Source organism: Plasmopara halstedii (genome assembly GCF_900000015.1).
Source record: "Plasmopara halstedii genome assembly, contig: Scaffold_291, whole genome shotgun sequence".
NCBI classification, from domain to species: Eukaryota; Oomycota; class Peronosporomycetes; order Peronosporales; family Peronosporaceae; genus Plasmopara; species Plasmopara halstedii.
The window spans coordinates 337,669-359,932 of NW_020187212.1; the positions used below are offsets into that span (position 1 = coordinate 337,669).

General features: G+C 45.5%; 14 protein-coding genes across 14 annotated transcripts; 7 read left to right on the forward strand and 7 right to left on the reverse strand.

The window, feature by feature from the left end:
- Positions 1–3,598: 3,598 nt before the first annotated feature.
- Positions 3,599–4,067, reverse strand: PHALS_05789 (Macrophage migration inhibitory factor; the record flags this gene model as incomplete). The annotated part of the gene is made up of 3 exons (XM_024723091.1): positions 3,599–3,730; positions 3,788–3,847; positions 3,900–4,067. 3 exons carry the CDS (start codon positions 4,065–4,067, stop codon positions 3,599–3,601), a joined length of 360 nt encoding a protein of 119 aa, XP_024574103.1.
- Positions 4,068–4,156: 89 nt separating this feature from the next.
- On the forward strand, positions 4,157–5,621 carry PHALS_05790 (phosphoribosyl-atp diphosphatase; the record flags this gene model as incomplete). Its single annotated transcript, XM_024723093.1, has 2 exons — positions 4,157–5,437; positions 5,508–5,621. The coding sequence occupies 2 exons, from the start codon at positions 4,157–4,159 to the stop codon at positions 5,619–5,621; spliced, it is 1,395 nt and encodes a 464-aa protein (XP_024574104.1).
- A 296-nt stretch (positions 5,622–5,917) lies between these two features.
- Positions 5,918–6,335, reverse strand: PHALS_05791 (ubiquinol cytochrome c reductase subunit qcr9; the record flags this gene model as incomplete). The annotated part of the gene is made up of 2 exons (XM_024723094.1): positions 5,918–6,064; positions 6,162–6,335. The coding sequence occupies 2 exons, from the start codon at positions 6,333–6,335 to the stop codon at positions 5,918–5,920; spliced, it is 321 nt and encodes a 106-aa protein (XP_024574105.1).
- Positions 6,336–6,691: 356 nt separating this feature from the next.
- Positions 6,692–7,831, forward strand: PHALS_05792 (uncharacterized protein; the record flags this gene model as incomplete). Its single annotated transcript, XM_024723095.1, has 1 exon — positions 6,692–7,831. One exon carries the CDS (start codon positions 6,692–6,694, stop codon positions 7,829–7,831), a length of 1,140 nt encoding a protein of 379 aa, XP_024574106.1.
- A 177-nt stretch (positions 7,832–8,008) lies between these two features.
- On the forward strand, positions 8,009–8,440 carry PHALS_05793 (calcitonin gene-related peptide-receptor component protein; the record flags this gene model as incomplete). The annotated part of the gene is made up of 1 exon (XM_024723096.1): positions 8,009–8,440. The coding sequence occupies one exon, from the start codon at positions 8,009–8,011 to the stop codon at positions 8,438–8,440; it is 432 nt and encodes a 143-aa protein (XP_024574107.1).
- Positions 8,441–8,492: 52 nt separating this feature from the next.
- On the reverse strand, positions 8,493–10,496 carry PHALS_05794 (splicing factor; the record flags this gene model as incomplete). The annotated part of the gene is made up of 5 exons (XM_024723097.1): positions 8,493–8,558; positions 8,632–8,684; positions 8,735–8,754; positions 8,813–10,338; positions 10,440–10,496. 5 exons carry the CDS (start codon positions 10,494–10,496, stop codon positions 8,493–8,495), a joined length of 1,722 nt encoding a protein of 573 aa, XP_024574108.1.
- Positions 10,497–10,619: 123 nt separating this feature from the next.
- On the forward strand, positions 10,620–13,847 carry PHALS_05795 (Myosin assembly protein/sexual cycle protein and related proteins; the record flags this gene model as incomplete). Its single annotated transcript, XM_024723098.1, has 2 exons — positions 10,620–12,386; positions 12,459–13,847. 2 exons carry the CDS (start codon positions 10,620–10,622, stop codon positions 13,845–13,847), a joined length of 3,156 nt encoding a protein of 1,051 aa, XP_024574109.1.
- Positions 13,848–13,909: 62 nt separating this feature from the next.
- On the reverse strand, positions 13,910–14,329 carry PHALS_05796 (Dynein light chain; the record flags this gene model as incomplete). The annotated part of the gene is made up of 2 exons (XM_024723099.1): positions 13,910–14,251; positions 14,315–14,329. The coding sequence occupies 2 exons, from the start codon at positions 14,327–14,329 to the stop codon at positions 13,910–13,912; spliced, it is 357 nt and encodes a 118-aa protein (XP_024574110.1).
- A 186-nt stretch (positions 14,330–14,515) lies between these two features.
- Positions 14,516–14,998, forward strand: PHALS_05797 (ubiquitin-conjugating enzyme9; the record flags this gene model as incomplete). The annotated part of the gene is made up of 1 exon (XM_024723100.1): positions 14,516–14,998. One exon carries the CDS (start codon positions 14,516–14,518, stop codon positions 14,996–14,998), a length of 483 nt encoding a protein of 160 aa, XP_024574111.1.
- A 122-nt stretch (positions 14,999–15,120) lies between these two features.
- PHALS_05798 (proteasome subunit beta type-1) lies at positions 15,121–15,936 on the reverse strand (the record flags this gene model as incomplete). Its single annotated transcript, XM_024723101.1, has 2 exons — positions 15,121–15,210; positions 15,283–15,936. The coding sequence occupies 2 exons, from the start codon at positions 15,934–15,936 to the stop codon at positions 15,121–15,123; spliced, it is 744 nt and encodes a 247-aa protein (XP_024574112.1).
- Positions 15,937–16,137: 201 nt separating this feature from the next.
- On the forward strand, positions 16,138–16,620 carry PHALS_05799 (mitochondrial import inner membrane translocase subunit; the record flags this gene model as incomplete). The annotated part of the gene is made up of 1 exon (XM_024723102.1): positions 16,138–16,620. One exon carries the CDS (start codon positions 16,138–16,140, stop codon positions 16,618–16,620), a length of 483 nt encoding a protein of 160 aa, XP_024574113.1.
- Positions 16,621–17,165: 545 nt separating this feature from the next.
- Positions 17,166–18,062, forward strand: PHALS_05800 (Sec20; the record flags this gene model as incomplete). Its single annotated transcript, XM_024723104.1, has 3 exons — positions 17,166–17,270; positions 17,331–17,438; positions 17,511–18,062. The coding sequence occupies 3 exons, from the start codon at positions 17,166–17,168 to the stop codon at positions 18,060–18,062; spliced, it is 765 nt and encodes a 254-aa protein (XP_024574114.1).
- Positions 18,063–18,092: 30 nt separating this feature from the next.
- PHALS_05801 (Ankyrin) lies at positions 18,093–19,064 on the reverse strand (the record flags this gene model as incomplete). The annotated part of the gene is made up of 4 exons (XM_024723105.1): positions 18,093–18,494; positions 18,554–18,652; positions 18,708–18,815; positions 18,879–19,064. The coding sequence occupies 4 exons, from the start codon at positions 19,062–19,064 to the stop codon at positions 18,093–18,095; spliced, it is 795 nt and encodes a 264-aa protein (XP_024574115.1).
- Positions 19,065–19,152: 88 nt separating this feature from the next.
- On the reverse strand, positions 19,153–19,551 carry PHALS_05802 (uncharacterized protein; the record flags this gene model as incomplete). Its single annotated transcript, XM_024723106.1, has 1 exon — positions 19,153–19,551. One exon carries the CDS (start codon positions 19,549–19,551, stop codon positions 19,153–19,155), a length of 399 nt encoding a protein of 132 aa, XP_024574116.1.
- Between the last annotated feature and the right edge of the window lie 2,713 nt (positions 19,552–22,264).

Genomic DNA, 22,264 nt, shown 5'->3' on the forward strand with positions numbered 1-22,264 from the left:
TCTTCAAGCCAGACGTGCACGTAGCGCCCAAGGTCTTTGACCTCCAATCAATCCATGGCTCTTGGTGTTCCAACCATGCCATGTCTACGATGAGGTCATTTCTTGCATCCAAGTCTAAGACTAGACAGCGCTTCACGCTATCAAAGTCAAGGAACATGACTCCGAGGTCCACAGGGACCTTCTAGACCGTGACACGTGTCCCCATCGTTAGACGAACAGTGACGATGTCACCCAACCGCGCTTCAGCGCCTCAGCATCCGGCAAACTCCCTTCCATCGTGGAGCATCGAGCATAATTGTTCGACGCCCCGGAATCGATGTGGATCCTCCATGGCTTCTCGAAGCCCCTGACGGTCGCTTCCACGACCAGCAAGCCCGGCTTGCACACACGTTCCGTGTTCAAGAGCACGCAGCTCATCGAGGACCTGCTGACTTCTACCTCTTTGAGGCTCAACAGAGCTCAATTCTCCCCCAGTAAGGCGCCTTTCGTCTACTGGGTATTGTCGTTTCCCTGCGTCAAACCAGACTGGTTGAAAGCAAGACGTCGGTTTGACGAACTTTTTTGCGCCTTGCTCAGGGGGCAACCGTTCCGAAGGTGACGGGTGTCTCCATAGACAAAACACCGTCGTATATTTGTGAGCTGCTCGGCAGCTCAAAGCTCTCCCTCCTCTTTCAAGCATAGCTGAGATCCATTGGATCAGGCCCGCTTAACGAGTTCTAAGGGTGTGCATTCCAGCCAGGTCGTGCCGACTTAAAAGGTTAAAGTCGGTATTCAATACCACATTCACCGTTTATACAAAAGAAGGCGGATGCAAACGGAAGAGTTCCATTCTAGCCACGTCAGTGCGGAGGCCATCCCTAAAAACGGTAACTGCGGCCGCATCGGGGAGAGGATCAGCAACACCCGGCAATGAGAGTTTTCAACTCCTGGACAAAGTCCACCAACTCCTTCTTGCCCTGTCGGGCAGCAAGGAATCGAGATCGCACGCGATATATCTGGTTAGGCGGCGAGAACGCTCGCAAAAGCTGACGCTTCTGCTCCTTCCAAGAGAGGAACGCAGCTTCAATCAAACCACCGCACGTTAGTGCCCATTCTCACGCTCGACCACTAAGATTAGAGATAGCTAGCACCACGCGTTATTGCTCGTTCTGGAGCATGGCGAATGTCATAGTCATCTCGACCTCTCTCACCCAAAGCAGGAGATTCTCTCCATCCTTACCTTTCATTGCCTTCACCCTCACCATGAGCGGTCTGGGTCAGGAGGAGTCATCCGTCGTCGACGGCGACGTCATGGTTGCAGTCGATGCCGACATCTTCTTCTCTATGCGCTCTAGCAGAGCACTTGAAATCACCTCTAGGCGAGCATTCATCGCTTTGGGTCCTTGCGAAACAAGGTCTTCTATGCCCTCAAGGCCAAGCAGGAACATCAGCTTACTAAGCATGCCCTGAAACAAATAGAAAAATGGCTTTCATCACAGAGAATCAGTCATAACAACTCAGGCGTGAATTGACTACAAATGCTACCAAATACAGCGGGGCTGCCGTAGCTCTATACTTCGAAGAAGCTAAGCTGCATGAACTTCTAAGCTGTTTTACTCTTACTCTTGATCAATATCTTTGTGACATCTCGAAAAATCATTCGCAAGAAAGACATATCATACTCGCTTCGGTAGAATTCGCATTTATTCACCGTAATTGTTTTTACGTGCACCGGAACTCGTGTCGTCTTGTCATCGAACTTGAAAGAAATTCTGTGCTGTCTACTAAACATCACGCAATAATTCGATTTTTTGCTTAATCTTCCAAATTCCTTTGGTTGAAATGTGTCCGTGAGTAGAGTATTTTTGGTAGTCAAAGCGAACAAGCGACAGCTTTCGCTAACTGTCAGCCCAAAAGTACTCTACTTTACATTCTTCTTCCTGCTCACAGTAGTGCATGTAGCTTCAACGATTCTCGTACCAACTGCGATTGCTCTGACGCGATAACTCCACGCTCAAGCCGCGTTCTGCAAGTTTGCCAACGGATGAGTAATTTTTTGTAGAGTCTTGGGATATACAAAATGTCAACCATGCATTGTTTGTCTTAAGGGACTTGTACTTGAATATGTCATTCCTGTATGAGTCATGTGGAAGGCAGCGTCAATATAGACAAGCCACCATACTGATCGTCCATCGTCCCCTGCAATTCCGTGGCATCATTGCTGACTCGCTACCTCGTCCATCTTAAATTTTCCAGCATTTCCAATTAGTGAACCGCTATCTCCACCGCTACATTCTTGTGCAGCTTCTCTGATTCCTAAAGCAGCCTTTTCTTGACCTAGATCAAAAGTGTTGTCCGTTGCATTTTCCTCAATCAAAAAGCTCAAACCATATTTTGACGTCAGAATGCTGAAACGTATTTGCAGCTGGCGCGACTCGTCAGCTGGCTCCTTTGTTGGCTAGAGAACCACAACAAACTTGTCGAAATTGTCCCGAGGTTCCGCAATGCTAGTATCACTTTTATTCTGTAGTCGTGTGGTCAACGCGTCATCGTAACTGTGACGCATCAAGTGATAGACATATGGCGTAGTGTTGCCAATGCCTCCAGGGCGCTCGTTGCCGACCATATCTGGTCTCGTGATAAATATCTAGGCCTTGCGCAATGAATTCAATGCCTTGTTGTCGTTCATAGCAACGTCCTTTGATATCATTCTCATCCTTGACGGGCATAACATACCCCAGAACACGCCTCCTCGCTCGAGTCGTCCTCATATTTAGCTCCCAGTGGTAGTAGCTACACTCTTCCTGAAAGACTTCGGTGCACTTTTTTCTGCATGAGCTCGGACGTTGTAGTGTAGGAAGAACCTACTTGCGGCTGTCAACTGCTGATCTGTTAGTAAAAGATGAAGTGAAAAGTGATAGTTCGTATGTGTTTGTCCCAACATATCTATACCAAAGGATTATGCCTGAATGATGTACAATCTGGTCTGTAAACCATTCATCTCTATCTGTATCTTGTTTGCCTCTAATATTGCTAGGAAAGTAAACCATCATTGCCACCACAGAAGGCGTATCGATTTGTATATCCGTCGTCCTTTGGTACTAATCGATACTTTTTGTTCGTCGAATGATAAAAAACGGCCTTGAAAGTATTGTCAAGCCATCAACTATAATTGCCAAAGGCAGTGTTTTCTGTGGCGGCACCTAAACTTTTACGCTAGCGGTGCAACCCAAGAGCTGAAGCGCGCTAATTTTCAATAATCTCTACCATGATACAATTGATTGATTGCGGCGTTTATATTTTTTGAGTGTCCTGGATTGTAGCAGCCACTTGTCTTGAAAATCTCCCACCATTTTCTTCCAAAGCGACGAAGCGCAAGAAGCTCATGAAAAATTTTAGATTCGGACTTGTCAGAGCTTTGTACCGTGCAGGTGAATCGTTACTACAAGCATTCCTTAATCCATATTTTCAAAGGTAATCATCAAGAGACAATACCACCATATTTTCAACGATAAATCTCAAGAAATTGATGTTCACTTTGAAGTTTCATAGGCTGACTATTAACTACTGCGAAGCTTGTTCACTATCAGCTAGCACATTTCCCACAATCGAGGCACTTTTACTTTGGCTCTGAGATAAGAAAGCCTTTCATGGCACAATTCGAGCGGGACACGTCGTCAAAATTCATGAAAATCCGCTCCTTTGGGATATCAAGTTCTGCACTGACAATTTCTGTTAACACCGACGCGGTCTAAACCAACACACTTGGCGGTCAGTATTAACGTTGATAATATAAAGTTTTACGTACCGTGGGGTTATGCTGAGGATCCACCTTGCCGATGCTTCTAAGTTGAATCATCGCACACGGCTAAAGAGCAACGATCAATATTGTTGTTTATAAGTCAGAATTAAGCACTCACGGCATCGGAAGCCTGGAACATCATAGAGGTACTTAATTCCAGGTGCACCATCACAGCTTTCTCAGATTTGTCAAGGGCAGAAGCTACGCCCTTTGATATTGCAGCCATTGCTTTATTCTTGTCGATATTACTGGAGGATACATTGCTCGTCACCTTCACGTACGGCATTTGCGATAATAACAATTACGATGATTTTATTAAAAACTTTTTATTCATCTTCTCGAATTTCATAGTAGAGACACAGACGGAAGACAATCATGCTGATCCCTAAGTATTCATCCAAGTTAGCGGCCACAGCAGACACGCAGTGCTCTTTGCTACGGCGTTTCAGTATGCTTGGTCTAGTGCTTGCTGAACTTTCTAGCAGCCAGCTGCGTGAGCTGGCATTGGCCTTACCTGCCGAAAAAACGAAACCACACGAGCTAGAGCTCAAGGCCTCGCTGCTAGACTCTCGGACGCTGCTTGGGCCCTTCTCAGTCGAAATGATTGAGCCTTTGATCTCGTGGCTGGATCAAGGTACTGAAATGGCGCTTGTTGAAGCTGCATCCAGCGAAGACGCTGAGCTAAAGCGTATAGCCATCGCTGTCTCGGATTTACCAGCCAATCGTCTGGTACTGCGAATTCCTGTGTCCTTAGATCAAATTACGAATACCACTGAGCTTCAAGACAAGCTTGCAGAATTAAATGATATCTTTAGTGGCGTGATACTTGTTATCAGCTCGGTATCATTAGTGCAGGAGAAGGGATGCGAGGAAGTATTTGCGAACTTAGAAGCATTGAGAAATTGCGTGAATGAAAGTTTTCTGCTTGCTGTTGAGATGAGCTCGGGAAGTGCGTCAAATCACAGCACTATGGTGGCACTAAACAGAATACGGGACTTTCATCAGAAGCACATTCATGTAGTCACATCTGCATTTTGTCGTGGTGAAGAAGACGAACCGGTTGACACTGTCATAGATGAAGGAGAAGCTTTAGTAGACGCTGGACAGGCATTTGTACATTGTTTGCGGACAGATCGTCCTGACGGTCTGTTCACGACAGTTGTTGCAGACGAAGCCGGTGTCGCGCTAGGATTGGTGTATTCAAGTAAGGAGAGTATTCTTGCTGCGATAGCTAGTGGTCGCGGTGTCTACTACTCTCGGTCACGTGGTGGTCTATGGAAGAAGGGTGAGAGTAGTGGCAATGCTCAGCAGCTAATAAAGATCGACATGGACTGTGACAGTGATGCACTACGCTTTACGGTAAATCAAACGGGTGCTGGCTTCTGCCACTTAAACACACGCACGTGTTGGGGTCACGATAATGGCCTCCGCGCACTTGAGAGTGTGTTGTTCAGTCGACACGCAGACGCACCTGCAGGATCTTATACCAAACGCTTATTTGAAGATGCCAAATTGTTGCGTAACAAGCTTGTGGAGGAGGCTCAGGAACTTGCAGAAGCCGAAACAATTCCTGACGTCGCCGGAGAAGCCGCTGATGTCATGTATTTCGCCATGGTGCGTTGCGTGGCAGCAGGTTGTAAGCTTAGCGATGTCGAGGTACGACAAAAAACGTTTTGATGCTCGTTGTCACAAGTGAAATTATGTAACGTGTAATTGATATATGCAGAAAATGTTAGATAAGCGAAGTTTGAAGGTGAAACGACGCCCTGGAAATTCAAAGGCTCACCGAATTTCGGCAGCGAATGATATTTTGAACAGCAAAGAACCGGCGCTACTTTGATTGCACCGAGTTGAACTCTATATCGACTAACGATTTGTGTGCTTAAAGACAATGTATGATCGTCTACGATTACGCTGCTTAGGTCTGATAACATAAAGACAAGACATGTTCGTAAAGTAGTTATTCGTGTTTTTCCACATTTTGACGTTTCGCCAATTCGTTGAAGTCAACTAGTACAACGTATCTTGTGTAGCGTGTCACTAAGAGTCACGTATTTACTCGTACTGCCTACGACACTGTATTGAGCACAATTCGATGATACAATCCGCACCAATTCTCCAACCAAAACCAGCACGTTAAACATCGTCCTCATCGTCATCGTGAAGATCTTCACCATCTTCCTCCTCTTCATCCTTTGCTTCATCCTCTTCGTCTTCCCCCTCGTCCTCATCTTCTTCCTCCGCGCTGGAAAACTTAGACCAATCAATGTGATGGTACAAACGCTACGGAGAAAGAATAATCAAGCATTTCACAAGGCATCAACAAAAGAGTTAAACGCTACTTTCTCATTGGAACAACATGCTAAATCAATTAGCGTACACCACGGTTGTTGGTTTCCCAGATGTAATTAGTAGCAGAGCCATAAATGCCCTCGGCCACCAACGTGGCAATCAGCACTGTTGTCACGTAAACGGGCGTGCTCTTCATAAACACTTTGTAAGCGCCATCAAGTGCACCCTTTCCATTCACAGATGATCGCTTAGTAGAAGCCATACGAATGCTTTGACGCCTAGCCTGTGAGGCTGTCTGGCGAATTGTTCGGCTCAGCATCATTTTTAGGTTCTATAATGTCAGCGCCTTCTTGTCTTTCTGCGGCTCTGGGAGCCTATGTAATTTGTACCTAGCGCGACCTTCGGTTGACATCAAAGAATTGGTATATGCTTTTATAGAGCCGTTTTTAGACTTCCCCTGTCTATGCGAAAAGGGGGGGATATCTGCAATTTAAACAACAGGCGCGAGATCAAGAAGAAAGAATAGCTCAGTGACGCCTGCCGCGAAAACCGTAGAAGGACCATTACTGTTACGACTAGCCGTGCTTGGACATACCCTATTTTACCAATACACATATCATGGAGCCTCTTGCTACTGGCAAACGACGACGAGCATCAGTGTCATTGTCGCCACCTCCTTCGCCGCGCCAGCCCAAGCGTGATGACGAGAGCAGTGTCGTAAGCTGGAAAAGGCGGCGGGTAGACAAAACGTTTACTAAAGTGACTGATGTCAAGCAGCCGGAATTACGCAGGCCAGAGCCAGATGAAACAGAGACAACACTGAAAGGCAAGCGACGGCGTATCGTCCCGTTGGAAGAGAAGGAGGAGATACAGGATGAAACAAGTAATAGCTGCAGCAGTAATGATGAAAAGCACAGGAGCAAGCGAAGTCGCATAGGGGATAATATCACGACGTCGTCGCCTCCACCTGTTCTACCGGTTTCGCCGCTAGCTAATTTAAATGAGAGACATTCAGAGCCTTTACAGCGGGATAACAGATCTACTTCTTCAGAGGAAAAACAGGAGGAGGAGACAAGATTTCCACCATCACCTATAATAATACCTTTGCCACGAAGAGAAGAGGATGCAGATGGCGACCTAGAAGAAAATAGGGAGAACGTTGCTAGGTACACGAACCTAGAAGACATAAGCGTTAATTCTCAGGGCAATGACGCTGATCTCGTCGCAGCGTGTGCTAATCTTGACAACGAAGTAGTGAGCTGTAGCCAGGATTCACAGGGAAGCGAAGTTGAGCGAATCCGGCAAACAACTTCACTTCGAACAGTACAAGTCACACCTCCTCCTTCAGCGCGAATGCTTGACAGAAAGAACCCTCCGCCACCTCCTAAGCGACCAAAGAGGCGGCATAATTATGGCATTATGTACGCAAGAGCGTACCCTCGCCTTGCACTGTCACCTCTTGTCGACAACTCACCGCCTAGCTCTCCACGTGTCTTTCGGTCGTTAGAAAACGAATTTGCTTTTGCCATGCAAGACACCCCCGAGATCCGTCCTCGTGTCCGTCCAGCGCCAAGGATGGCAAGAGGAACGCGACGATCGACGCGAGCAGGCATTGGAGCCCGACGGTCTCTGGACACGCCCACCTCAACGATGGTATTGAGGTCACGACAGCTTAATCCGAGCCTTAGTGCCGATGGTGGAAAGCCTGAAAATCAACGCGAGCGGGAGCAACGTAACGCTCAACGTCGACAGGAGTAAGGCGGAGATGAGTGGCAGGGCGACGCTGAATCCGCAATCTTGGGTGCCTAGGCCAAATTGAAGTACTTTTTATTGATAATTTTTAGCTTTTAGTTCGAGGGATTAAGGACCGAATTGTAGCCCTAGAGACTTGTAGTTTACCAATCAAATGCACTAATATTATTGTGCCACAAGACCATGAAGGTGCTGCTTATCAATGAAGAAACGCTAACGGACTTCGAAGTGCTCTCGCTTATAAAGGAGCGCAAGGATCAGAGGCTGCACAAATCTGCTATGGTCGAGTATGCTGAGCGCAACTGGATGGACCACAAGATTCTGAAATTCCTGACGCAAAGCCATTCATACTGCTCTACATTAAACGCGAACTGCATTCAAAACTTTGTCAAGGAGTTAGCGCAGGCAGATCTACCACCGCTAAGCACAGCTGAGCAGTTGCAATTTATCAATCATATTCCTACTGAGCTTGTGGACATTCACATGCTCATCGAAGATTGCGCTGAACGATTTACGGAAGCCCAAATAGACGAGCTTATTCACATTGTCACACGCACATTGGCGGTGGAGTTGCTGCAGCGACGGAAGGACCAAGCTGCTCAGGCAGAAAAGTAGACCATAGTGGTCAAAAATTAGATAATAGAAGCGCTTAGACAGACGAGGAAATTTAAGGCCTTTCGAAGTGATTGAGGACCCAAACGGATAACAAGCTCGCTTCCACTTGTTGCGGTAACTACGGACAAAATGCAGAATCAGACTCATTTTTGCGCCATTGTACTACTTATAAACGTAAAGTAGTAAATCACCTGTCCGCTTTCGGAGCTAATTTTCCTCCTGGCATTGATGCTGGTCCAATTTTCTGCGTAAATGGGCACGTAAGTAGAAGATAGAGTGTTGTTTCTTGCTTACTGAGAATTAGCACGAGCGGTCTGGACAGCAGATCGAGCTTCAGGAAACATGCCGACGTACTCCTGCGACGACAAGTACCTGACACTAATCTGTCGCTTATTAAACCAGCGACCGTGTAATTTCTTGGCGGCAGCTACAGCACTCTGTACATTTCCAAAGAGGACATACACCAGACCACCTTGCTTGTCCTTTTCCACGTATGTATGTAGCACGGGTCCATATTGACTGCACTCTTCTTGAACGTCTTGTTGGATCTCGACGGACCACTCAGTATTTCCACTCTTTTGCTCCTGGTAAACATCGAACATATTTTTTACCACAAAGCAAAACGAATCACTGCCTTCAATCTCCGTCGACGACATGAGCGCTGTCGCTTGTCCTGCTCGCTGCGCAGCGGTAGCAGCCATACTGTTGGGATAATCCATCGTAGATGAAAATCCTCCGATCCCTCCCATAGAAGGAAACAAATCAACATCATTTCCTGCGAGCTTTGCCATCAATGCCGAGCGTGACTGTGCATTCATAGTCATACCCATATCTTCCTCATCCTCAAGTTTCCATCGTCCACCTGTCAAACTGTTGTCCATACCATTTGAATAGCCTCCTTTTCCACCACTCATGGCGCTTTCATTAACTGGACCAAGACGCAAATGGTTACCAGCAAGCTCAAGTCCATTTCCTTTCGACAAAGCAAAATTTGCTTCCTGTGGACTACTAAACTGAATAAAGCTAAAGCCTTTGGACCGACCCATTTCATCGCGATTGATTGTCACCGACAGAACCTCTCCAAAGGACTGAAAAACAATCCGTAGATCATCTTCTGTGATGTTCGTATGGACGTTTCCACAGTAAATACGACTGGCCGCTGACAAAGCCGATGCTGACATGTTTCCGCCACTCAAACCTGTACCAAGACCATTAGCGGTTAAAGATCCCGAGGACGATGCAGCAGTATTCATAACCGAGTCTTTTTTAGCTGCAAAGTTCTTCTCAGCTTCTGATGCTTTGATCATAATAGGAAAAACCTGAAAGTCTGGAATTTGTCCGTTTAATAGCAATACTTTAGGAACATCTTCAAGATTCGAAAGTTCCACATAGGCAAAACCTTTAGAGCGGTTTGTAAACTTGTCACGGATGAGCAAGACGTTCTCTACCTTGCCAGTCTTGGACAAGAACTGGTCCAGATCCTTCTCGCGTACCTTTTGCGTGAGTTGACCTACAAACACTGTGCGATGGTCTCTTGTAAGCTCCATCAGTTCACGCTGCTTAGCACGCTCTGCCCGCTCAGCTGACGTACTGGGCTCTCTCTCGACCTTTGGGGCTGGAGGCGGCGGACTCGGGCTCACGGATTTTTTTCGTTTTGAGCGCTCCCGACTGCGACTGCGGCTTCGTCCACGATCTCGGCGAGACTTTTTACGACTGTGACGTGAAGAGCGAGATCGAGAGCGATGGGAACGACGAGAACGCCGTGAGCTTCGTGAGCGTGATCGCGAGCGGTTTCGATGACGGTGACGTGAGTGACTGCGGCTCCTCGTTCGACTACGATGACGGCGAGATCGATGCGAATCTTCTTCCGGTCGAAAATTCTTCGTTACCTCACCATTCTAAGTATGACAGGAAACATCACGCATACACGCGTGAGGGTGCGATAGTTTCAACACAGGAATAACGTTGCAGGATGCTAAAGAACAAACTGAGTGCTAACCTTAGAAACAGACTGGATGCCTTTTTGAAGCAGCAAGTCAATATCCTCTTCCGCCATCACGACCGCAATATTAATTCGTTTTGTGTCGCTTGATAGGCGCGAAAAGTGATAATTCACCAGCTCCCATGCAATTTATTTCCTTTCATTTATCATAACCCAGGATCTATCATGATTCACAATATGACTACGAAAATGGAAGCGCTACGTGCGGAAGGCAACGCGTTCTTTAGCGCCAAGGACTATGAAAACGCAGTAATCAAGTACACAGAAGGTCTGTCTTCTGCACCATCGTCATCTAATCTATCGAGTGATGTCATAAAGGATGTTGATACGCAGCGCGTGTTGCTTTGGAGCAATCGTGCTGCTTGTTTCCTGCAGCTTGAAGACTTTGCCGCAGCAGAAAAAGACTGCACGCTGGCTTTGACAATCGAACCAGACAATTCGAAAGCACGGTACCGTCGAGCGCAAGCGTATATGGGGCTGGGAAATCTGACGAAGGCGTTTAAAGATGTGCACTTGGTGTTACAACAGGCGCCAACGAATAAAGCAGCGGCTACACTCGCACGAAAGATCCAGGAGCAGGTTCGTGAAGACGTTCATGGTGTTCAAAAGGCCTTGGATAGTATTTCAGACGGTATCAATGGCGGAGTAAAAGAGATCGTCAAGATGCAGGATAAGACAGTGGAAGCACTGCAATATCTGGAAATGAAGAGCGTCACAGAGCTTGCGACTTTGCCTGGAGAAATTGCAAAAAGAGATGGTTTAACGATTTTGTGGATGGCAGCTCACAGAATCATGGAGCTGAGAGAGAAAGACGAAAAGATGGATATTCTTTTGCTAATTTTGTCTCATATTGTCTCATTGCTCTCGATTATGGCATCTGCATCGACGGAACTAGCTGCGACAACATTAAGCAGAAACAACGGAGTGCTGGACTTGGTATTAGAGCTCCTGAATCAGCAAGTGGCGATTGAGTATACAGCGAAAAATGCGGAAATGCAGACACAGATGCCTGTGCAAGGTCGAAAGGCAATTATTAAACTGTCGGCATTCCTTTTTAAACATTTATTGCTAGGAGCTAACTCGAATGATGATGCATGCGTCCGTCGTGTGCTGAATGGATTGTTTGATGGTTTAAGGAGTCGGGAACGCGTGCTGCAGATTGCAGCGCTCGATGGGCTTCTTCACTTTCTCTCTGCATCAAATGGACAAAAAAATGTCGAAGCAAAAAAAGAGGACAGCACAGCGCAGCAGCCTAAGGCACAATTTGCAGCGCTCATTCAGGAGTTGGGGCTTTTTTCGTTACTACACACAGCAGCGTCCAGTGCTTTACCAGGCTGTGGTACTGCTGGTACCTCGACAGCGGAGGCTCCGAATTTAGGGCTCACGGCCACTTTTCTTAGTCGACTTCCGCTGGTTTTCACACAATGTGTTGCACATTTTGAAGGCGACGATACAATGTTAAAGAAGATTGTGCGGGACTGGTGCGTTTCTCCTGTGCTGGCAGCCCGACCTACGAATCGTTCACAACTTGCTCAGGCTTCGGCCTCTTGTTTGCTTCTCTCTGCTCTTTTTCTCTCGAACGCAAAGCTTGCATTGTGGGCGGTGCAACAGACTGGCAATGACGGCACTGCGTTTTTATCCAGGCTACACGACTTTCTTGTTGCTTCGCGGACTTTTACTGACGAAAAAGCAACGACAAGGCAGTTGCAGGAAATTTGGGTCGATTGTGTTGCTAGCATTTGTGGTGTGGAGAATGGGCCTGCGTGTGTCCCACCAGCATTGAGAATTGAGATTTATCGTATGTTGCACGCATCACTAGATGATGAAGAAGACTTGATGCTTCGTGCAAGTGCTTTAAGTATTCAAGTGAAACTTGGAATAGTTGAAAAGACTCTTGAAATGCCATCTGCAGATGGTCAATTTTTAATGGATAGCGTATTTGAAGTACTTGCGAGTGCAGATGCTGTAGAAAATAAGCACAAAGAAGCAGAAAAAGCAAAGCAAAACAAGGAGAAGACTAAATCGAGACCTTTATCCCAATTATTTTGGAGTGGCGTTTCGCCCAAAGAGCGGGGTATCGAAGCTTTGTCTTATTTAATCACATACACACCGGTTAAAGATGCATTCGTTAAGCATTCTAGTGCAGTCGCTAGTGTCTTCGGGGTAGATTTTCCAAGTGTCAAAGATTCCAGTAGTGAAGCACAGGTAAGTGCAACTTTTCGGTCAAATGTGTACTATGGCATTGGCTATATTTTGCACCACGTCCTGACATCTGAAGCTGCCATCAAGCGAAAACAAATGGAAGGAATGGAAATGACGGCTGATCAGTATGAAGAGTTGCAGAAGGCGCTAAAGCAAAAGTCTGTACTGGACGATGGAGACACTCCGGGACGTGTTGAAGCTCGTGTGACAAAACTGGCAGCGTCACGTGTAGTATTGACGACACTTGGACAGCTTCTAAAGCTGTCAGCTACCAAGTCGGAAAATATTATGGAAATGGCAACACTTAGTGCTTTACATGCATCTGAAGTCCCCTCAGTGCGGGGGAGTTTAGTGCAGTGTGGTGTTTTTCAGGCGTTGATTCCATTAGCCCTTCATCACATCGCTACTGCTAATGCCAAGGGCAGCAAAGTTAAAAAAACATCCCAGATTCAAGGTACTAAGATATCGAATGCTGCAGGTCAAGCGATGGCAAAGATCTTGATCAGTACGAATCCAAACTTAATTCCGTCGTCTTCACTTTTCTCTTCAATTCGACCGTTACTGGACCTGTGTAAAGGGGATCAACAGCTGCTTCATTTTGAAGCGCTGATGGCTCTTACGAATATTGCTAGCGTGTCCGAAGAGACAAAGGCTCGTATTGTCGGTGAGCCGCAAGGGCTTTCCACGCTGCAGTATCTGCAATTCTCAGAGCACGAACTTGTTCGTCGTGCAGCCACGGAAGCAATTTGCAATCTACTTCCGAATGGAAAGGTGATTGAGCAGGTTTTCATGAATGAAGAGAAGGTACGACTCTGGATTGCATTTGCATCTCTCGAAGACGAAGCCGAAGATTTTGAGACGGCGCGCGCTGCGGGAGGTGCGCTCGCAATGGTGTCCCAAGTACCAGAAGTTTGCTGGGTCATTCTGCGTCAAGGTGGTTTCGAGGCGTTCGCTTGTATCATCGAAAATGGGTCGAAAGTTGAGACGCTACAACGTGCTTTGGTTGCTATGCAAAACCTTCTTGAAGCGATCGCTGGTGCTGTAAATGATAAGGAAAAAGATGAAAAGCGGATCAAGTTTCAAAATGAGGTCAAAAAGCGTGAAACAAAGCTGAAGCAGGCAATAACCACTCACAGTGGTAAGAAGGAATTGAAAGATACTGCTCAGGCTTGTCTTGCAGCATTAAAAGAGGTCATTGATTAGTGTTTTGTATTTTGGGGTTGAGCCTATAGGTGGTTTAATAAATACACTGTAAGCATACCGGTTTAGTAGTCTATTTTACTAGCAGGAGGGGAGATAGCAACACCGTAGACAGTTACGATGCAGTTGATGGTGCTGTTTTCCCAAAGTACCGTACAATTTCCGTCCATGGTCGTGTCCCAGAAGCAAGCGGCAGCTGTTGCCATACCTGCGCCAGTCTTCTGCATAATGAGGCATGTTACTGCGTACTTAAAAGGTTTGTTGAGGCTCTGGAGTCCTGCTAGCACAGTTGCCACGAGTGTATTTGACCAATCCAGCACCTTTTTGCGATTGTATACCGTGTCTTTCAACGCCGCCTCAATCGCCATTTTTGCAATAGGTAACACATCCTCTTGCGAGAACTCGCTCTAATAAGAGCAAAAGTGAAGGCTTAAACCATAGATAGTGTTGCAACAAAGCTAAAGACTTACCTCATTAGTATCCATGGTCGAATGACCAATGGATACGCCACCAGCGTCGTTTCGAAGCTGTGCCACATGAACTTTACATCATTAATAACTGTCCGAAGAAACGCCTGACAAAAACAGCAAATTTGTGACTTTGCGATCCGGACAGATGCTTGTACAGGAAAAGGCTCTTATCATCATTATAAAGGCGGGAAGAAAAGAGCAATGAGTGATGACTCGATTGCAGTGCAGCGGCTACGTCAAGAGCGTAGAAATTGGAGACGAGATCACCCAGCGGGATTTTGGGCACGTCCCATCGCCAACGATGACGGCTCGCTTAATCTCATGATGTGGCACGCGGGCATACCGGGCAAGGCTGGTACAAATTGGGAGGGTGGCGTGTTTAAGATGTCACTGGCTTTCTCGGAGGACTACCCAAGCAAACCGCCACTTGTAAAGTTTACTCCGCCGTTGTACCATCCTAATGTTTATCCGTCCGGTACAGTTTGTTTAAGTATTCTCAATGAGGACAAGGACTGGAAACCGAGTGTAACTATCAAACAGATCCTTAAGGGTGTGCAAGACCTGCTAGACCAACCTAATATGGCCGATCCTGCACAGCGTGAACCATACATGGATCTCAAGAATGACCCTGAGCTTTATAACCGCAAGGTACGGCAACTGGCGCTTAAGAATCGTGAGAGTTAGGACTGTAGAATGTTAAAGGTCCAGTGTATACAGTTGACAAGAGAAGAGTTAGGACTTTGTTTGTAGTCATAATACGACTCCTATTTCGTGACGATCCTATACGAAATGTACTGGAAATCTCTTTAGTCCTTCTTCAATGCGAACATCTCCCTTTCAATACCCGAAGCTTTGATAGTCATGATCTCCACGCTGTCGCCCGTGTAAATATCTCTCTAAAAAACAAGAAGAAAGATAACGAGTCAGATACGCAACCAGATTCATCCTTCGTTGCTAAAATAACTTACTTCTCCAGCCGTAACAAACGCGTCCTTGATGATGTCCTTCGTTTCTTGTAGTGTAAGTGTTTTTTTGGGGTCCGTGCGCGTATCGTGTTCCACCAAATTATCTAGTAACGGAATCATCAAGTGGCCGCCACTTCCTTGCGCCGCTCGCGTAACGCGGTCATATGAGCCAATGGCGTCGTACGTGTAGACGACGCCTTTTCCGTTCTCGTCAATGCCACACAAGATACAAAACGCGTAGTATGGGAAAAAGCGGCGGGAGTACAGTGTATTCATCAGCAGCTGCGCCATGGCACTTGAGCTCATGGCCGTTTGATTATCGTGCTGATACATCTGCGCGCGAATACCTAGGACGCCACGCAGCTGAATAATATCATTGTGCGATCCAGGACAGCCCAACACCGTTGTAGGTGTTAATTCATATAGCTTGCTTTCTTCACGACTCAGTACCGAGTAACCTGTGCTTAAGCGCGTGTCACCTGCTACAACAACAAAATCCTCGCCAGCAATGGCCAACACGGTGCCGCCATTGAAATCATACGGCTCCCAATTAGCACGCGCCTGTTCGTGTACACTCTCAGCATGCACGTCACGCAGCCCAAACTTTGCGTCACCGTTTGTCGTCCAAGCCACAGCCTCTGGCATACTACGAGACATGGTCGATCTTTGTAGATTTCTTTCTTAGGGGAGATAAATTGGCGTCACTCCAGCGGGGATTGTATTTAGGTACATTAAAACCGGTATCTTCCAGTTTGAGTCCATAAGTATTGGCCAGCGCTCATTTCTGCCTCCTCGCCTTGCAACAACTTCCCCCGTTACCGCACGGCGAATTATCGACGTATATAAGAAAATTTCAATATGGAGCGCGAGCCGTGTCCGTTTCGCATTGTAGAAGATGCAGGTGGAGGTTTTGTGCTCGGTGCCGTGTTTGGTTCTGGCTGGTACACGTTCAAAGGCGCGCGTAACTCGCCGTCTGGTCAGCGATTTCGAGGTGCTATCTACAATGCCAAGATGCGTACACCTGTTCTAGCAGGCGGCTTTGCAGTTTGGGGTCTACTTTTCTCCTCGTTTGACTGCTCGTTTGAAGCTTTGCGACGAAAAGAGGATCCGTGGAACTCGATCCTTGCTGGCGCAGCTACGGGTGGTGCCTTGGCGGCTCGTGCTGGACCACGTGCTGCTGCTGGCCAAGCTCTCATTGGTGGTGTGCTGTTAGCCGCTATCGAGGGTGTGAGTATCATGGTAAACGAGTGGTTCGCTCCGCAGCCCGATCAAGGATTAGGAAGTGACGTGATGGGCAATTCAGCGTTAGACGAGCAGAAGCTGGCACCACCTTCGTTTTAAACGTTCGCTTTGGGTGTATTGGCTTGTATTTGTTATATAGGTAGCACGATATGCTGGTGAGCCACAACATGTTGCCGCCCTCCTTAATTATAGGAAGGACCTCGAACCTTAATCATTGGGATTTGGGGCCGAGGATACATAGAGAACAAAGTGGAATGTGCTTTCAAGTACAAAACCAGCTTGCGGTGGAGCTGGCACTGGACTTGACGACAAGATGAGATAAGAAAAATGAGGTAGGAAGCAAAGATGGAGGCAAAAGAGAAGGAAAGCGTATCGACAATAATCGGTTCGAGAACCAAATTTTAATGTAACCTTAGACGCTTCATCGGTTCTGTCTGGTCTTTAAAATGAGTGAGGCATTGTGCTCTTCACCTCGCTATTTTTGTCAGACGTTCATGGTAGGAAGGTACCGGTATTAAAGGGCACCGCTCGACAAGAAAAACCGGTGGAAACGACAATGTCAAGTGTTGAAACGAACTTACAGTCGTGACAGTCGTCGGTGGGAGCGACGTTCATTTAGCGCACTGTGTACAGGAGACAGGCAGATGGCAGAGATTAGTTACTACGATGCAGACTTAAGCGATGCAATCACCAAGTTAAACGACCTCATGGGCAAAGTAGCTAAGGCACCGCCTGGTGTTCGACCTGAGGTAAAGGCAAAGAATTTACCGCTTACAGCGATGAATTGAGCTTTTTGATCCTTTATATAGATGCTGGCGATGGCTGAAGTAAAGCTGAAGGAAATGATTGAGCTCAAAAAAGGATTTCAATTGGCACTTCGCCAAGCTCCACGAGATCAAATTGCTACCTTTCGTGAGGTTCGTGCTTACAGTACACAACAATGGATATAGTTGCTTTTTAGATAAAAGAAAGATATGGTACTGTTGTAGAAATTTGAAGAGCATTGTGCTCGTGTGGAAGAGCTTTCGGGTGAATTTCGATGGGCAAAGGCTGAACAAGAGCGCAACGGTCTGTTTGGTGATCGAGCGGCTGCCAATGTAGCTGGGGCGCGAGTTACTAATGGAATGGGTAATAAAGATCTACTTGATAAGACTGTTGACATTCAAACAAAGACGGAACAAAGTCTCATGAGCACGGCAAAGATGGTGGAGCAGTCAAAAGAGGTTGCAGCGGCCACTGCTGAAGCGCTGCGTAGTCAACGCGAGCACATTGTCGAGATCACAGATGCCGTGATGGGTATCGAGGATAGTTTGCAGAGAGCTGACAAGCTTATTCGATCTTTTGCACGACGTATGGCCACCGATCGAGTAATTCTGTTGTTTACATTCCTGGTGATTGTCGGGATTGCTGGTATTGTTGGCTACAAAGCTGTTAATCCAAAGGATACAACGTTTTACGTGCCAGATGAAGTGACTCCTCCAGATCCGACTGTACTTTATAACACCACAGTAGCTGCCATCAATACAACACTAAACTCGTGATCCGTTTTTAAATTGCAGTTTTGTATTACTTCACTCATCGTCAGAGATATCAGACTCATCCGACTCGTATTCATCTGAGTCTTTTTCGTTGGATTGACTTTCGTTGTCCTCACTCTCACTCGCTTCCTCTTCCGACTCAGCATTCAAGAACTGTTTCAATTGATAGAGATTTTGTAATTTAGCTCGATGACCTGCTTTTCTTATGTGCATGGCATTTAATGTCGCGTCATCTAGTCCACCCGTTGACAACAAGAAATGAGCATCATCATAGCCTTCGTCAAACAACTTTGGTGCGTATTGCACCAATCCGATACTTGCTAACCAACTTGAAAGCTGCTTCTGACCAGCAACTCGAGTCGCGTGATCAATAAGGAGCGTTTGTATTTCAGATAGCTGGAGCTTTTCTGCTATCTCAATAGGTGTGGTTCCATTCTGGTAAGCAAATTCACTTGAGAAAAAGATATCAAGCAATAGTCTGAATGGAAAGATACCTTGGACTTAAGCTGCTGAATGCTAGCATCGTTTAATAAAAGCTTAACCATCTTTTGGTTGCCTTGCACAACCGCCAAGTGTAAGGGAGTACAACCTACCTACATTTCGTACTAATCAAAAGATATATCTAGATGTAGAGATTGCTGTATGTACCTGATTGTCGACGGCATTGCTTTTAGAAGTAGCGCTCAGCAGCAGTTTGACGATGTTCTCATGGTCGTATCGCACAGCAATATGCAGCGGTGAGTATGCGTAGTTTGTCTGACCACATTCCAAAAATCAGAATCTTCAATTCTTTGTCTTAAATTGATTGCCACAACGTACGTTGTCCAATTCATTGACAGCTTCTGGGTTTTCAGCAAGAATTTCCGATGCAAGCTCAACATTTCCTACAGCACATGCGTACTGCAAAGGTGTCCACGTAATGGTATCGCGTGGAATTTTTGCCTCTAATTTACCGCAGCGAATTTCATCCACGGAAAGTCCCAGCTCTTTCAGTCGCAAAGACATCGTTTACGTTGGTGTTAATGTAGCCACAAAATAACTGGAGACTTATGTAAGAGCTATTGTCAAACAGACGCTGCTATTCAAGTGCTAGCTACGAGAAAAATGGCCACGATTTTGTTAAAATAAGCGTCACTGCTAGTCCCACTACAATTACAAATATAACAGCTACAGGCTCCGGTGGTTTGTACAATTCGCGAAAACGTAGATTTTCATTTCGTCCAAGCATACGCCTCTTCCGACGCATCGCATCTAGAAACATGTCGCCAGACGTCTTTTGAAGTTTTCTGAAAATGAAGCGAGACTGAACTTTGAGGTTCTGTTCGAACGCTGTGCTGGTAGCCTCTCTGTCCTTGTGACCGTGAAAGTCGTCGCTTTCGTGTTCTACACGGTCGTCGTCTGTTTTTGACAACGCAAAAGATCGCGACTGAATCAGTCTCCCTTGACAGGATTTGTGTACGTCGTTTAAATCTTTGTTATGAATGTCAAACATATTGGCGCTGCAATCAGAGATTGTCGCAATGTAGTGCCTTGTCAGCTACAGACTTCGCACTTTGCGTCTCTTCAGCGTGTGGCATTTTGATACTTCAAATTAAAATGAGAGGTCGCACCTAAGTGAAGGAAAATAAAAACAATTTTGGAAAACAAAAAGAATACTTGGCACAGGTATACATATTTGTGACGTCAACAGGTGCGCATAAAGAGAAAATGACAAATGATAAACATCGTTATGTATTGTGGAAGGGACTCCTGCAAAGCTAGAAAAGAAGCTCTTACATGAATATAAGCCATAGAGATTACGCTTCAACATAGGTTTTGCTGTAATGACCCACCCACATTTTTGCAAACACCGCTTCTACGAACCTGTTTCTTTTCAAAATTTGAGAAGCTTGCAATCACATGCTGACGAAGGTCTTTAATTGTTAGCAAGAAGACTTTCACTTGGATGTTCGTTATATGCTGCTGCAAATGTTGATGTCTTCCATGTAGGGTGATAATACCTTCCAGCATCATCAGCATGCTTTAATGCGATGAATGAATGAGCACAAGTAGCAGCGATGTCTTTTCGAACTCCACACGAACAAACAACATCGGTCGTAGTCAAATTTACTCTAAAGCGCACAAAATCTTACTTCGCCACTGCGACCCGAGACAACCATGAAATAGCAATTACTTTTGCCCTGCTAATCCTTTGTTCAACTTGGACGATGCACACTGAGTTAATTTTGTAGTTTCCAGCCAATTTAAACCTACTTGGTATTCAATTGCCATAGAGCACGGATGCTCTGAAGGTATTGTCGACAGATTCGATATTGTTTGATGTCAAATTGCGGAATAGACACATGTCATATCTAGCATACACTTGGTACATCTTTTTATTTTTCAAATATCTGTATATTTTTCTATTATGTTGGTAGATTTTTTATTTTCTCTATTAGAAATCGTCATTAATAGTGTTTCGTAAGGTCTTCCGAATGCTTAAATGACTTCACAGAACAACGACTCCATGAAAAGAGGAGCAGAAGGCGGTTCATGCTAACACGACAACTTATGCACTAACCGACTTGTAGCAACAAAAGGTTAGTTCCAGTCGCACGATCTCATTGGGATCTAATAAGGACAAGAAATATGTTGTGAGTCTCGTTGCACCAAGATGTGATCACATAATGCTTTGACCTTACTAAGAGGGATACGATTTATCAGGACTAAGCTGGATTGACGACAAGTGCTGTCAAGTGCAACATGGTACAGCGCACGTAGCACCGAGAAAGCATTGACTTCCGGAATTCATACCCTAAACCCTAGAAAACTTCAAGTGTCATGTTTGTTGCACTTGCTCAAATTTATATCACTGTATTTCAGATAAGAAAGGTCACCTGATAAATGCACTTTGCTTTCCATAGTAATTGGACCCCAATTAATGCAAACGACCGAGTACAATCGATTTCAAGTACTAAGCACGGTACTTCACCATGGTGTCACTCCGTGGTACTTAATCTCCACCGCATAATGATGAGATTGTCATAAAAGTTAATAGTTTCAATGTGCGTTGTCCATGAAACAACTCAAGTCAAGGATCATGCTATATGGTAGAAGAACTGGCCGCTGCAATGAAAACCAGCTCAAAACTCATCAAAGTACTTGCCCTTCTCCATTTTTGAGTGAAATTGAATGGTGATCGTTTTGATTGAAATTCAAGCAGCAGAGAAACTCTTTTGTTCGGTCTTGGATACAACTTTGTGTCAATAATAGAAGTCTCGATGCAAGGGTTCAAAGGTAAATCTGCGCTTTGACAAGCTGATCTGCGCACCAATGAATTTCAAAAGATAGTTGTCTACAAATCACAAATCCACGAAGTGGGATTTGAAGCCAAAGACATTTGACGTAATACTGGGAAAACGTCAGGTTTGTCAAAATCATTCAGGTATTGATTAGTGCCTCAACAAACCGCTAAGTACAAACCACATGATGTTGAAGGAAGATAAAATTCTGGATAAGTAATCTGAATTCAAATGGCGTGTGAACAAAAAATAAAGTGTTGGGCAATTATGAAGCTTTGTTCTGGATCAACTGGCAAATGTTTCACTGCCGCATTAAATATCAATTTGATCTCATCAAAATGTTTGATGCAGAGCCGCAAAACCGCGACACCGACCGCTATTCATATTGTCCCACGTAAACAAACATCGCCGGATAAACTTGTAAGCAATCCTGAAGCAGAAGGCTGGATTAAAAAGACAAAAAAAATTGACCTGGTCGCTAAAGTATTTGATCTTTCGATTAAAAATATGGTAAAAAACTGCCATGAAGCTAGCCACTTTAACCGCATATAGTCGATTCGATAGGTTTCGTCACCGCCATGTTAATTTCAAACTTAGCTACCAAACATTACGTTCCCAAAATTTGATCCTGTGGAGATACAATCCTTACGAAGATCAACTTAGCGTTAGGATGCCATCAAATGCTGGTTGCTCTAGCTACAATGTAGTACACTGCTTTCTGGCACATCGCAAAGTTTCCGACGTGGTTTTAGCATTAAAGATATGATTTGAATGCCTGGAATCTGGTCAAGACTGATGCAATTTCTATCCCGCAAAACACAATCTCTTCTTTTCTCTTCTTTTCTTTTCTTTTCTTTTCTTTTCTCTTCTTTTCTTTTCTCTTCTCTTCTCTTCTCTTCTCTTCTCTTCTCTTCTCTTCTCTTC